This window comes from Saccoglossus kowalevskii, chromosome 13, assembly GCF_978046115.1.
Source record: "Saccoglossus kowalevskii chromosome 13, keSacKowa6.1, whole genome shotgun sequence".
NCBI lineage: Eukaryota > Metazoa > Hemichordata > Enteropneusta > Harrimaniidae > Saccoglossus > Saccoglossus kowalevskii.
In genome coordinates, this window is record NC_140653.1 from 9,137,999 (window position 1) to 9,152,367 (window position 14,369).

The 14,369-nt window shown below is 33.5% G+C and overlaps 1 protein-coding gene across 4 annotated transcripts in view; it reads left to right on the forward strand.

The window, feature by feature from the left end:
• Positions 1-14,369, forward strand: part of LOC100368258 (S phase cyclin A-associated protein in the endoplasmic reticulum-like) — a 78,974-nt gene that overhangs the window by 31,654 nt on the left and 32,951 nt on the right. For all 4 annotated transcript variants that reach the window (XM_085506891.1, XM_078011589.2, XM_085506893.1 and 1 more), the window contains 2 exons: positions 374-614; positions 5,606-5,758. In XM_085506891.1, coding sequence (XP_085363017.1) covers positions 374-614; positions 5,606-5,758 — 394 coding nt within the window. The remainder of the gene's footprint in view (positions 1-373; positions 615-5,605; positions 5,759-14,369) is intronic.

A 14,369-nucleotide genomic window follows, 5' to 3' on the forward strand; every position in this document is an offset into this window, starting at 1 on the left:
AATTGTGTTTCTTTTACTTTGGTTCTTTAATGATGATTGAATAATTATGAAATGTGTTAATAAGTATTTATCCAACATTGTTTGTTTGTTTACACGAAAATAAAACGTGTGTAGTGTGATGTGTATTTTGAGATGATCTGTGCAGTGTGGAGAAAACATCACATTAAATAGCGCCACCCTGTGCTAGCAACTGAAGTGCTTTTGTTTTTATACATGCATATTATGTGTTACATAGTGATGTCTTGGGTGGTGTAATGTTCATTGTTTTCCCAAAAAATCACTATCTTTTGATATTAATAAGCAGAACCATCAAAGATGGTGTTTATTTTCAAAGTATGTTCGTGAACTAGATTTAGATCTTGTCTATTATTAGATCCTGCAATGTGTTTGATGAGAGCAAAAGAGATGATCCAACACAACTACTAATCACGTTGAAATTTACCGAGTTTGCTGGTATTGTGTCCATGCTGTATGGGATATTACTGCATGGTGGCGCACCAGCTAGGAAAAGTAACTTCATACCACCCGAGTTGCCAGAGCATACCTTAAATGTTGTCAGCACAGGACTTAAAATGCTAAATACTTTTGCGGTTATAGATCTTAAAATGCTACAAGTAAGTACAGTTAGTGGATTGCAAAAGTCAATTTTTTCACTTTCCACAGAATAAACCAATGTCATTTTTTTAAACAAATTCACAAAAGTTTTGTCCGTGCATGCATATCTTAGACATGCCTGGACCAATTACATTAAAACTTCACACATACTTCATACATAATATTATATGTATGCACATCAATTTGTTTCACAATCTGATTCAAGATGGCTGAATGGCAGCCATTTTTGTACTGAAATCAAGCATTTCTGACATTGCGGAACCAGATCTTGGCTGTTTACAAGTGAATTTTGTTCAGACTTGTTATATATTAGACATGGAAGTATGTCATTTTGTTTTTCAGATAGGTGGCAACAGGTGGTCATTTTGTTTAAATGAATGCAGTTCTAGTGTCATATATCTGACTTACTTTGACGGATTATGTTCAAATTTTAAATATTCATTATACCGGTACATCATGTAATAGATATATACGGATATATTGGTTTGGCCATCCGATTCAAAATTGCAGAATGATGGCCATTTTTCTGCTAATAAATCATCGAAAATCAAGCATTCCGGAACCAGATCTTTGTTGTTTATGGATGGATGTCGTTCAAACTTTGTACATATATTAGACATTATTGGTTCTTGATACTCGCCATTTTGTTTTTCACATCAGATTCAAAATGGCTGATTGGAGGCCATTTTGTTTTAATGAATGCAGTTCTATATCATAAACCATCTCTTTGACATTCTTTGAGTTTGACTGATTATGTTCAAATTTTATATATTAATTATACATCATGTCATAGAAATACAGGTGTATTCAATTTTGCTTCAATCATTACGGTTCCAGAGCAATATCTCTCAATATGGACAAGTACTCGTTTGACAATCAGATACAAGATGACTGAATGTCAGTCATTTCACTGTGGCTTGTTTTTTTAGTCCCTGTTCGAACGCAGTCCGAAAACGGGGACTTATGTTTTGACCTCTGTGTGTCCGTGCGTGCGTCCGGACCTGTATCTTAGAAATGCCTGAACCAATCACAATCGAACTTCACACATACATCATACATGATATTATATATATGCACATCAATTTGTTTCACGATCTGATTCAAGATGGCCGAATGGTGGCCATTTTTGTGCTAAAACTCATCAAAATCAAGCATTTCTCGGCTGTTTACAGATGGATTTTGTTCAAACTTGGTATATACATTAGACATTATAGGACCTTGATGCACATTATTTTGTTTTACGATCTGATTCAAGATAGCCGAATGGTGGCCATTTTTGTGCTAAAAAATCCTAAAAATCAACCATTTCTGGCTGTTTACAGATGGATTTTGTTCAAATTTGGTATATACATTAGACATTATGGGACCTTGATGCAAATAATTTTGTTTTTCAGCTAAGATTCAAAATGGCCGACTGGCGGCCATTTTGTAGTAATGAATGTGGTTCTCGTGCCATATCTCTGACTTGCTTTCACTGATTATGTTCAAATTTTAAATATTCATTATACATCATGTCATAGATAGACAGATATATTGGTTTGACGATCCTATTCAAAATGGCCAAATGGTGGCCATTTTTGTGCTAAACAATAATCAAATATCAAGCATTTATGGATGGATTTCGTTCAAACTTGGTACATACATGTATATTAGACATTACAGGTTCCTGATGCACATCATTTATTTTTCAGATCGGATTCAAAATGGCTGTCTGACGCCATTTTGTTTTAATGATTGGGCTTCTAGAGCCATATCTCTTAAATGCTTTGACTTATTATATTTAAATTTTATATATTCGTTATACATCATGTTATATATATACATGTATTCAAAATGGCTGATTTTGAATGCTGTTCCAGAGCAATATCTTTCAATATGGACAAGTACTTGTTTGGCGATCAGATACAAATGTCAATCATTTTAATGTTAAAAAATCATATTCCTGACATGGTTATATTCCAGCTTTATTACTATAAACAAAACTATATATCTTAAATTTGATAACTAACGGGGACTGTGCCATGCATGGCTTGTTTTTAATTATTTCCATAATTGTGATTATTTCCAAAAACAAATGAGATTTCTAAGAATCTAAAGACTCAAGTGGGTGGGGGTGGGGGGGGGGTATAGATATGTTTCAATTTTACTAATTGCATATGTGTTGAATTTTATACTATTCACTGGATTTAATTTCAGGTTTCAGCAGATTTGAATTTTGCATTATTCACTTGGTATCAAATTCACTGATTATATTTTTTTGCCATTGGGTTTCAATTTGGTGCCTTTAGTTTTATACCGTACTTCCCAAATCATAAGCCGAGGGACCTCAACATGTAAAATCCTAGGATAACCTCAGAAAAGATAATTTTTTTTTTAATTTGTAACCATCTTACCACCCACGGAAAATTGTCCAAATTACATCTTTCGTTCACCATGCCGGGCTCCAGAAATATTACATCATTTTGAAAAGAAAAAAAAATGTCGTCATTGATTTTCCACAACACTTTTACAATGAAGAAACAAACATGTTCATGAAAATACACGCATTTTACAATACAACTTACATACTGTCTGTATTTACGATGTAAAAATGGGTAGGGTCTGTGGGAAAACAGTCAAAGACAAGATCTTTATCATTATTTTCATTTTTGGATTTTTTTTCCCTATTTTCAAAAAATAACCTGTGGAGGAAGTATTTAACACCTTTCACGGTCGCCTACAGATCGAAAAATAGTTCACACCACATTCACAGCAGTCTCAATGGACAATATTCGGAAAAGTTAAATGATGTCCAATGACCAGGTTTCACGACTTGACTGCCACATTTTTGGCGTTTCGAAAGCTACCACTCTAAGAAATATGCAACATCGGGGTTCATCCTGAGTAAATAACTAAATAGAAAGAGTGCAAACCATGTTGTGTACATTTGGCATGATTAATGCAAGTTTTCTCATAAAAAAACGAACCTAACTGCTGTACCAATCACGACTTTTTATGCAATGAAACACAGTTTTTACATGCATATTTAATAAATATCATCAACGACCGGTAAAAACACCCTGGGCCTATAAACACATAGAGGGGTGGGCTTATACTTAGGGAGGGGCTTATGATCTGGATAGTATGGTACAAAAAAAACTCAGCTACTGACACCCTTCCCTATAATGAATCTTACACAAGTGCTTGTTATTGTTGAATGACTTCTTTGCTGAGACGTCATATGATCATGCATATTTAATAAATATCATCAACGACCGGTAAAAACACCCTGGGCCTATAAACACATAGAGGGGTGGGCTTATACTTAGGGAGGGGCTTATGATCTGGATAGTATGGTACAAAAAAAACTCAGCTACTGACACCCTTCCCTATAATGAATCTTACACAAGTGCTTGTTATTGTTGAAAGACTTCTTTGCTGAGACGTCATATGATCATTAGAAATACAAGTCACTTCAGTGTTATAGTATGTATGGCCATATACTTAAAATTAATCATGAGTCTGGTGTGCATCTCAGACCAATCTTAGTGAGAAATTCTTGTGATCAGAAAAATCCCATTTGTAATTTGTTTACTTGAACCCCAAAATACTGTCACAAATGAATCTACGGACTGCTTGGTAATGTTCTTCTTTTTGCAAGGAACTTCTGTCCTGCAAATACCATAGCTGTTGTATTTATTATACAACGCTTACTGTGTTTGCGTTATTGAAAGTGTGCATTTCTAGTAGAAGTACATATTACAAGTATGACTTGTTTCAATGCTTGCACAATTCACCCAGTCCAGAAATCAGGTACACTATCCACTCAACCATATGACCCCCCCCCCCCCCAAAAAAAATCTTATCTTTATCCAATAATTACCTGACTATGATCATCTGTCTTTTATGTAAGCGCATGCACCACTAATTGGAAAATTAGGGTATTCACATGTTTAAGACAAATACACTGTAATACAATACAGATTTAAACCACATGAATGCATATGTGATCACTTGATATTGTGATATTATTATCTACGAGTGAATGGGTGGATGGCATGGCCCATAAAAACAGAAGTATCCACCAGTTGTACAAATAAGTGATATCGGGTGATAACCTTTTTTTCACATGACCAACTTTAAGTGTCAATTTTTACAGAACTATGCTGTGAGAACTGATGGTCAACAGAAGTATTACCCTGTTTTAATAATTTTCCAAAATAATTCAGTCATTATCACTGAGTTATCATTGTAGCATTGTAGCAAGTAATTGTTATCCAGTCTGAAATTCTTGTAACGTAGTGATAAAAATGGTACCATCGCACGATTTGATTTCTCTGCGTACTGTCCGAACAAATACAGACACGTTTAGTGTGTATATCAGCATGTTTTGTGTAAAATGTTAGTGATATTTCACACTGAACATCACTACAGTGAATAACATGCATCATGGGTATGTGATGAAATAGAATGTTATTCTACCTTGGGTAGTTAGTGCAACAGTCATATCAAGTCAAATAAAAACAAAAGCTTTTACATTTTTCGTCATGGAGGGCTCACTACTGTCACTCCACTTTACAGCTCAACTAAAATGTAATTTCTTGGTTCCACCACTGAGGGCAGTGTTGCAGACACCTGTAAATATGTCATGGCAGTTCGTCTTTCCATTAACCGTATTGCTGATTCTCTAATGCACTTTCTACTAAGTAATGCTTTTAAGTTCAGCTTATCTGTATCCATAAATAATTTTCCAGAGCACTGCTTTTTTACACTTTTCACACAGCCTTTCAGTCAGATTACTGGTTTGGCACAAAGGAGCAGACACTACAAATGCCATCCGTCCACCTCCATTTTGTCCCCACATTCCCCGAGTTTCAAAAGCCAAACAAATCTGTTTTAAAAGCCAGTGTTAGGTAATGACACTTTCAAAGAAAACTTGACAGTTATCAAATTATTGATCTTGCGTCGAGAAAGCCACAAGACCTTTATATTATTTACTCTTTGTTCCCAGGGTGTACTCGGCCAAGAAGGAATATCGCTTGAGTTTCGTCACATTGCGACCTATCTTCTGTGGTATTGCTCTAACTGGCGTAAAAATGAAGATCTGGTGCATGAAGTCATCCTTCTTGTTGGATATTTCACGGTTCTCAACCCCGATAATCAGGTAAAAATAAAAATCTACTTGATTCTCATATTCCATATCCTTTTATTTGCTGCTACCTGCATTCCTTTTCCTGTAGCCTAAAATATGCAGTGTATTTTGAATTGTAATTTAATATTTATGTTTTTTTTGTCTCCAATTCACACGTACCTAGATCTTATATTACAATATTGCATGCTGCAAAAATAAAATTTGGCCAACGCTAAAATTCATTGCTTTTAATATCATTAAAATGTTATCTTAACAAATTTTTCGAACAGGTTGTTTCAGCCTTTTTTTTAAATTTTATCATCAATTTTTTTTTTTCAAAATCTAATCTTAGATTTATGGTCCTAATTAACAACATTTTCCTATCTCTACTAAGTCTATAATGTTGCTGTTATTTCTGTTAAGAAATTATCTCCCTGTTGCATTATTTATTCATAAAAACTCATAATATCTGTAATTTTGATAGGAATCTGAGAGGAAAGTAGGCTGCGGTAACGTTAGAATTTGGCATCTGTCATAATCCCCACCATTCACAAGTCTCACATCTGTTATTGCTAAATCCGCAACGATTCCTTCCTCCATATGTGGCCCAATTTCTAAAACTAGTTTACATTGAGATTATACATCCTTTGAACATTCACACGTAGTTTTTCGCACATTCCAGTTGACTCATAAATTTTCATATTTTGGAGCAGTCAGTGAACTGCCAGTTACACATTCACGTATGCGACAATTTATTTGAATTTGATTGTGTGAAAAATGCATACTACAAAAATAGTAAAATGATTTTTTTTTTCACCAATTTCAAAATTAAGATCTTATTTTCGTTTCACAGCTCATCAATTATCTCTGACATGGACTTGAAGAGTTCGTCCGTCAGTAAAAATCAAACAACCACCTGACAGCTTTCGTCCTTTTAACTTATTAATTTTTCAAAATCTCCAGCACTCCAAATATTGAAATATTAATTTCTTGTTTACTCGAATTGTACTGTGTACACTACGTATACAATACACTCGCCTATTCATTGATTCGTTTGCAATGATTTTAGACTCCCTGTCATCGCTTGTTTTGTTGGTTTTTTGAATTTTTCAAGTGTTATTGATGCGCCATGAATCCTTCCTCCAGATATACCTATGAAATTGACATGTCCTTTTAATTAATATTGGCCGAAAGATGATGTATGTGTCAGGTTGGACGTTTAGCTTATTGTCGCAAGCTCAGTTTGATGTCCTGATTGCTATAAATATTATTTCTTCATGTTTGTTGTTTTATTACATTTATGACGTGGCTTGTCACTTTGACAAACTGTCCATATTGCTGCAGGTTCGTCATTGTGTTTCTTCGCACACACGCTGTTTTTTATGACATTGTCAGTGAACGTGTTTGATGTGCGGTGCGCTAGCGTAATAACAGCAAGTGAATATATCACCTGAAATGTAGCTGAGCCCCTTCACGCAGTCAGAATGTACTCTTCTCCACTCTGTTACATTTAGGGACTCTGTAGTTCTCAAATTTCGCCATAACAGATAAAGTTGACACCTACAATCTTCTCTATAGAGTGTGGTTAAACCTTTGAACATCAATTTTTGTCATCTTACCTGAATAATCATAATTTTTTCTTTATTTTTTTATCACAAAGACCTGAATTATGTCCAATTTGTCCACAATTAACAATTATAAAATAAATATATATGAAAATGTGCAAAATGTAGCAGTAACTTTTTGGCAGGAAAAATAATGACTTGCAAAGAGTTGCACAGTCTTGACACGCTAGAAATAAGATTTCAATTGTTTCCCTTTCGATCTGCCAGCCAGGTGAATTAGCCAAGTGTCACTAGTAACGATCATCTAGATCAAACTCGGCTCTAGTCTGCTCGCTTTTCTTGCATTAATGTGATTATACTCAACTACTGTGGATCTGATTTTTGTACCAGATAGTGAAGGTGATACGCTTTGATTTCTCAAATCCCCCTGATATGCTATGAACATTACCTTCTTAGTGCGATCAATGCCAAGCATTTTTTCCCGAATACATTGTCACTTCGTATAACAATTTTGTTTTTTGTATATCCATGTTTTTATAGCGGGCACATTTTTTTTATTTTAATGGGTATCCGTCACATGCCATTGGTGCGATGGTTTGGATGTTTGCTAATAATTATCTCAAAACATCACAGATTCTCAGCAAGCATAATATTTTCATCGTTTATTGTTCATTTAAACAACTGAAGTTCAATTTCACTTTACGAAGTTACAATCAAAAAGCAAATTGTCACTAGTTGTTTACCGGTATATTTAGTTTGGCAAGAGGGAACTCTATTAGTTGAGGTTTTGTGACTACTTTAAACGCCCATAGTTTTTTTTTCCAGTGCTCATCAGTATTAGATGTTTTAGAGCCTAAAGGAGTTAGATGTTTGGTAATTGTTTACTCATAAAATAGTAATACATACTTCTCATTATTTATTCAAAATTGTCTTCATAGATTTCAACCAAATTTCTGAATGAAATATAAAAACTATAAAAAAAATATAAAAAAGTTTGGATAATATTTCTGTGCGTGAGATTTTATCTTGAAGAAATGTTATGTTAAAGAAGGCTAGCGAAGCGTTACAGTTATGCCAGCTCTCTGATTTTCCTTTTAGTTTGACAGATCGAACTAGATTATAGATAACCTTAAAAAAAAATTCATGGTTACTCAAATGTGTTTCATTCAAGATAACCATAGTGGTATGTGTGTGTGTGCTTTCCTTCATTTTTTCTATATAGGCTTCTATTTTAAGTTTCCCATTTAGACATTCACATTTCTGTGCCTGGTTTAACGAATTGCCTGCTGAAATCCTCCACAGATAACCGATATGAATAGTATATAACGGCATCAGCGGGCAATGTGTCAATTTCACTTTGTGTTGTGTTGCTACATGTATGTATTTTTAATCCCCGTTTGGATGAAGTCCGAAAACGGGGACTTATGTTTTGACCTCTGTGTGTCCGTGCGTGTGTGCATGCGTGCGTCTGTGCGTGCGTCCGGACCTGTATCTTAGAAATGACTGGACCAATCACAATCAAACTTCACACATACATCATACATGATATCATACATATGCACGTCAATTTGTTTCACGATCTGATTCAAGATGTTCGAATGGCGGCCATTTTTGTACTAAAAATCATCAAAATCAAGCATTTCCCGGCTGTTTACAGATGGATTTTGTTCAAACCTTGTATATACATTGGACATTATAGGACCTTGATGAACATCATTTTGTTTTACGATCTGATTCAAGATGGCCGAATGGCGGCCATTTTTATGCTAAAAAATCATAAAAATCAAGCATTTCTCGGCTGTTTACAGATGGATTTTGTTCAAACTTGATATATACATTAGACATTATGCGACCTTGATGCAAATAATTTTGTTTTTTAGATAACATTCAAAATGGCCGACTGGCGGCCATTTTGTTTTAATGAATGGGCTTCTAGACCCATATTTCCAACTTGTTTTGTCTGATTATGTTCAAATTTTAAATATTCATTATACATCATGTCATAGATAGACAGATATATTGGTTTGACGAACCTATTCAAAATGGCAGAATGGTTGTCATTTTTGTGCTAAAAAATCATCAAATATCAAGCATTTCTGGCATTTATGGATGGATTTCGTTCAAACTTACATTAGACATTACGGGTTCCTGATGCACGTCATTTTATTTTTCAGATCAGACTCAAAATGGCTGTCCGGTGGCCATTTTATTTTAATGAATGGGTTTCCAGACCCATATGTCTGACTTGTTTTGACTGATTATGTTCAAATTTTTAATATTCATTATACATCATGTCACAGATATACGGATATATTGGTTTGACAATCCTTTTCAAAGTGGCCTAATGGTGGCTATTTTTGTGCTAAAAAACTTGTTTTATTTTTTAGATCGGATTCTGAATGGCTGACTCGTGGCCATTTTGTTTTAATGAATGGGCTTTTAGAGCCATATCTCTGACATGCTTTGACTGACTATGTTCAAATTTCATATATTCATTATACATATATTCATAATAGCTGATTTTGTTTTAATTAATGCTGTTCCAGAGCAATATCTCTCAATACTCGTTTGACGATCAGATACAAATGTCAATCATTTAAATGTTAAACAATCATCATATTCCTGACATGTTTATATTCCAGCTATATTACTATAAACAAAACTTTGTCTTAAATTTGATAACTAACAGGGACTGTGCCATGCATGGCTTGTATACAGTTATCATGGTCGTTGTTACTGTAATGTCGTCAATTTCACGTCACTGGGTAAGGTCCATTGATGCCCCGTAGCGTGCTTGGACCAATGCCTGAACATTCATCATGTGTGTTTTTTCCCTCCGAGTAGTGTAGTTATACCCTGCCTAACTCGCCATTACTTTCCTTACTGAAATCCATCGTTACTAAAAAAAACACTTCGCTTAATTTATTGCCCTGTACTTTGTTCATTTGACTACTTATCCATACCCTACAGGTGAGAATAATTAATAGACATTTATTTGGCATACCTGCAAGTCAATGACGATAAAATAAAATATCAAAATAATAGCCACCACAAGGAATATAAATTTTATGGTTCTGCTGGAGAAATTATTTTAAGAAGATATAATTTGTGTAAATGGTTATTTTATGAATAAAAATTACTTCACATTTGGGGTCACGGCCTGATTCTATTCTCGACTTGTATTTGAATACCGTATATATTATACTGATAAAACAAAACACTTTTTTATTATGCATATTTGAGGTGGGGCTTTATTTATAAAAAAAAAAATTATTAGAAAATATTGTGATTATTTTATTATTACCACCTGCTAACAAGGATTATGCAAACTGATTTTTTTTTTTTTTATACAAGAGAGTTTTGTTGTGATTGTCTTCTGTAATTGTTTGCATTTGTTACAGAGGATTAGATTGGAGAATGTAAGGATCTTGGCAGACATGTTTATCTACACGGCTTGTGCAGAATTTTTCAATCTATTTGCTTAAGGCAAAAATAAGCTGATCAGAAATTCTGTTAAATATTGTGTTGTCCTAAAATCTTTTCTTGGGTAAATTCTGTTCATTTACGTGAGAGGTAAAAAGGTGAACTACGTACTGATGTGTAAATTCATTGAAGTATTTTTTTTTTTGTTAGATTTTTTTTTTAATTCAGTGTAGTTTTTGTTTTGTTTTTTCTATCATCTGTTCATCATAACGTTAGTATTGGTAGAGTACATTTCATGATGAAAATTCACTGGTTTGTCTTTTTGTAATTTTTTAAGTTTGATTTCAAAGTGATAAGGTGTTAGTTTCGCTGGGTGTTACAAAATGGGGATTAGTTTTAATTAATATTTTTTTTTATATAATTTTCAGTTTAATGTTTTTTTTTTTCAAGGCAGCTCAACATTTACATTTATGTATGTTGCCAGCCTGGTTCATTAATATACATGTAGTGGTTATTCACCGTGTAAAGAGTGAATCTATTAATACATGTAAAGTGCACAATTATGTCCATCTCATTTACATAATGCATACTAATGAGGCATGACTCTGCAAAGTATGCTTGAAAATCCACTTGTAAGAAACTAAGACTCAGTGCAGAGTTGAAAATTGAGCTGCTAATTAATATTTAAACTTAGTCAGTTGGATAAATTATCCTCTTGTATCTCAGGTTCATTATATATTCCAAATACATTGGTTCAAGTTGTTGTACCAGTACTTGACTTTGAAGTCAGTGTTCAAGTAATGTTCATATAAATATAATATCAGTTCAATGTCAATTGCTATGCATTTCACACGCTTGATCTTATTTACTTTTAGAATATTCTTTTTGAATCGTTTATTTGTTGAAATTTACAAATCCACTGTGTTGACAAGGTCAACAAACAGAGTTGTGATACGAAATGTCTGTTTAATTTGAAAATTATAAAATATTACTGTGAATTTGAAAAAATAGATAAAAGAACATAATCACAGCTTGTTCTGTTACTTGATACCAATCACAAGTCCAGCAGGTGATACTGAATAAAAAGACTGAGTTAAAAAAAAACTGGTAGCCCAGAGAGAAATAGAAATCTCTTACTCCTGCGGATATTTTCATGTTGTAAGTACCATATGCTGTCGATCTGAAAGTGGAAATGTGAGAAAAAGATGCGTTTGAAGGACTACATCAATTATTGTTTTGGTTGAAAAAGAATTTCATTTTTTTTGAAATCGGGAATTGACATGGGTTACTTGCGTAGTGCTGACACCATATGTCAAAATATGGAATCGTTTCACTCATTCTTTCATAGATGTTTTTTTCTGTGAACAAAAGACTACAGTCGGCCCGCAGCAAATTGCCTGCAAGCTGTACATGCCAGAATTTTTTGTGATCTACGTCTGAGTTCGGGTGGCAGAGGGGGTCAAACATCTGGTGGCTCTTTTCCTTCCTATTGTTATTTATTATTTCTTTTCTGTGTTCAATTTCTGTAATTCTATAGGTTTTCGGATGTCATATGTTCCAGTTAGTGTCTAATATTTATGCTAAGTCTTGGTAAGATGCACAGTAAAGAGCAGGGAATAAGTTTACATGATTTAATACACTGTTATACACACCAATATGTCCACCAAGTAATTAGCATGGATAATTTTAGCACTGATTGGTCAGCTATATTTACAATTCACACATCGCTATCAACTGTCAATATTTCAAAATTATCAACTATATTAGGCTGAAAAAATAAAAGGTTTGTTTCTTGTCCTGAGCTATTTCAAAAAAAAAAAATTGTTTAGAAAGATGATAGGGTAACTTTGTTTTTACAAAATCGAATGATTTTTTAATTTTTTTGAAATTTGATTCCATTCCCTGGAGGGTAGCTGACTCCCATATAGTAACCTGTCATTGTATGAGTTTGTCTAGTATGTGATGACACATACACCATATTCGATGCAGAGCTGTAACCCTTAGGTGCCATCTTTGTTTCTACCAAAAGAGAACAATGCATGCAACTCAATATGTTTTTATGACCAAAATCAGATAAAGTCTTTATTTTCATGTCATTTAAGCAGAGAAAAAGGTATATCTGAGGATATCACAAACAGAGTATTATTGCGAGATAAAATATCAAAAGTTTAAGCTTTATTGTGTGTAATGTAAAATGATCCTGATATACTGGAAACTTTTATTTCACGTGAGTCCGGGATAAACGATTTATAAACGGTTTTCTTATTTTGAAAATTTCACTTAATTTCATGAAATTAATTTCGTCCTTATTAATGCTTTTAAAACATCACCTTGTGAAAATTCATAGTGACAAGAAGTAAAAAATTTTTTTTTAATTATGTCTCACCTAATTCATTGTTTTTTTGTTTTTTTTTTATATTTCTATTCATTTTTAGTATCGTACAAAAAATATTTCAACAACTTTTTTTTTCTTTCGGCTAATTCCTTCTAGTCATTGATTTTGTGGGTACTTGTTGATTTCATCACGTGCCAAAAACTCAAGAAAACAAAGCAATAATGAAATTAGGCATTCAATTCTTTGATCAATATTCTCGATCACTATCGGTTTTAATTATAAACACAAAAAAGATCAATACTGTCATATAAATTGAAATGCTCATTTCCTGTCTGGGTTCTTGTTTTCTTACCGATACAATTGAATCAAAATGTACATGTGTATTTAGTTCTCAATGGTTTGTGTATCTGCGTGCCAGATTTGCTGTTGTGCACCCGGTAGCCGTGGGAGTATTTTTGATGAAATGAAATCAAAACAAACTACTGTATCATGATAAAATGTGCTTCAAAAAGGTTGTTACAACTATGACTCAGTCTGCATAGTTATGATTCAGCAGTTGTCTCTCGCATATTAATTAGGTTATTTGCATAAATAATTAATTACCCTTTTTTTCTTAGATTCATGCCAACTGTAAAATGTCAGGTGTGACTGAACAGACTGGATCAGGATTTTTTCATAAGTGAGAGTTCAGTTCACACAGAAGTCTAATATGTGTCACTTTAACCAGCGTTTCTGCTCAAAAAATTAAAAAGATGTTCAGCATAAATAAAAAAATGTATCTGGCTAAGTGAGACAGACGTTTTGCATAGCTGCTATTTGATAATACATATGTCTCTTTTAAAAGCTTTTATGACGAATGGATGTTTTTTTATTTGTTTTTTTGAAATAAAAGTAGCAGAATTTCCTGCTACATATTTAGAACTAGTCTGTTATTCAGAATGTTTTTGTGTGCTTTTTTCCATCTGTCATGTCCAGTCATGTCCAATCATGTCTAACACCATTTTTTTTTTATCTGGGGGGAAAATGTTGACGTTCTAAGGCGTTTTAATTACTGTGAAACACTTTTTTTAAACACATTTTTGAGAATTTTGTTAAGTCGGTATTGTGTAGCAGTCACAGTGACTTTTACCAAAAGCTTGGTTTCGCAAACTCCCTTAAATTATCAAATGGCAAGCGTATCTAGCGGTGAAAATTCACGGTTTACAGTTAACATCTAAGGAGTTGCTTCATTAGATAAATATGCATATACAGTGTTGGATGTGTTGAGTATACTTTATGCAAAAGCGACTTGAAAATATCAACTGTGATAAATCATTTACCA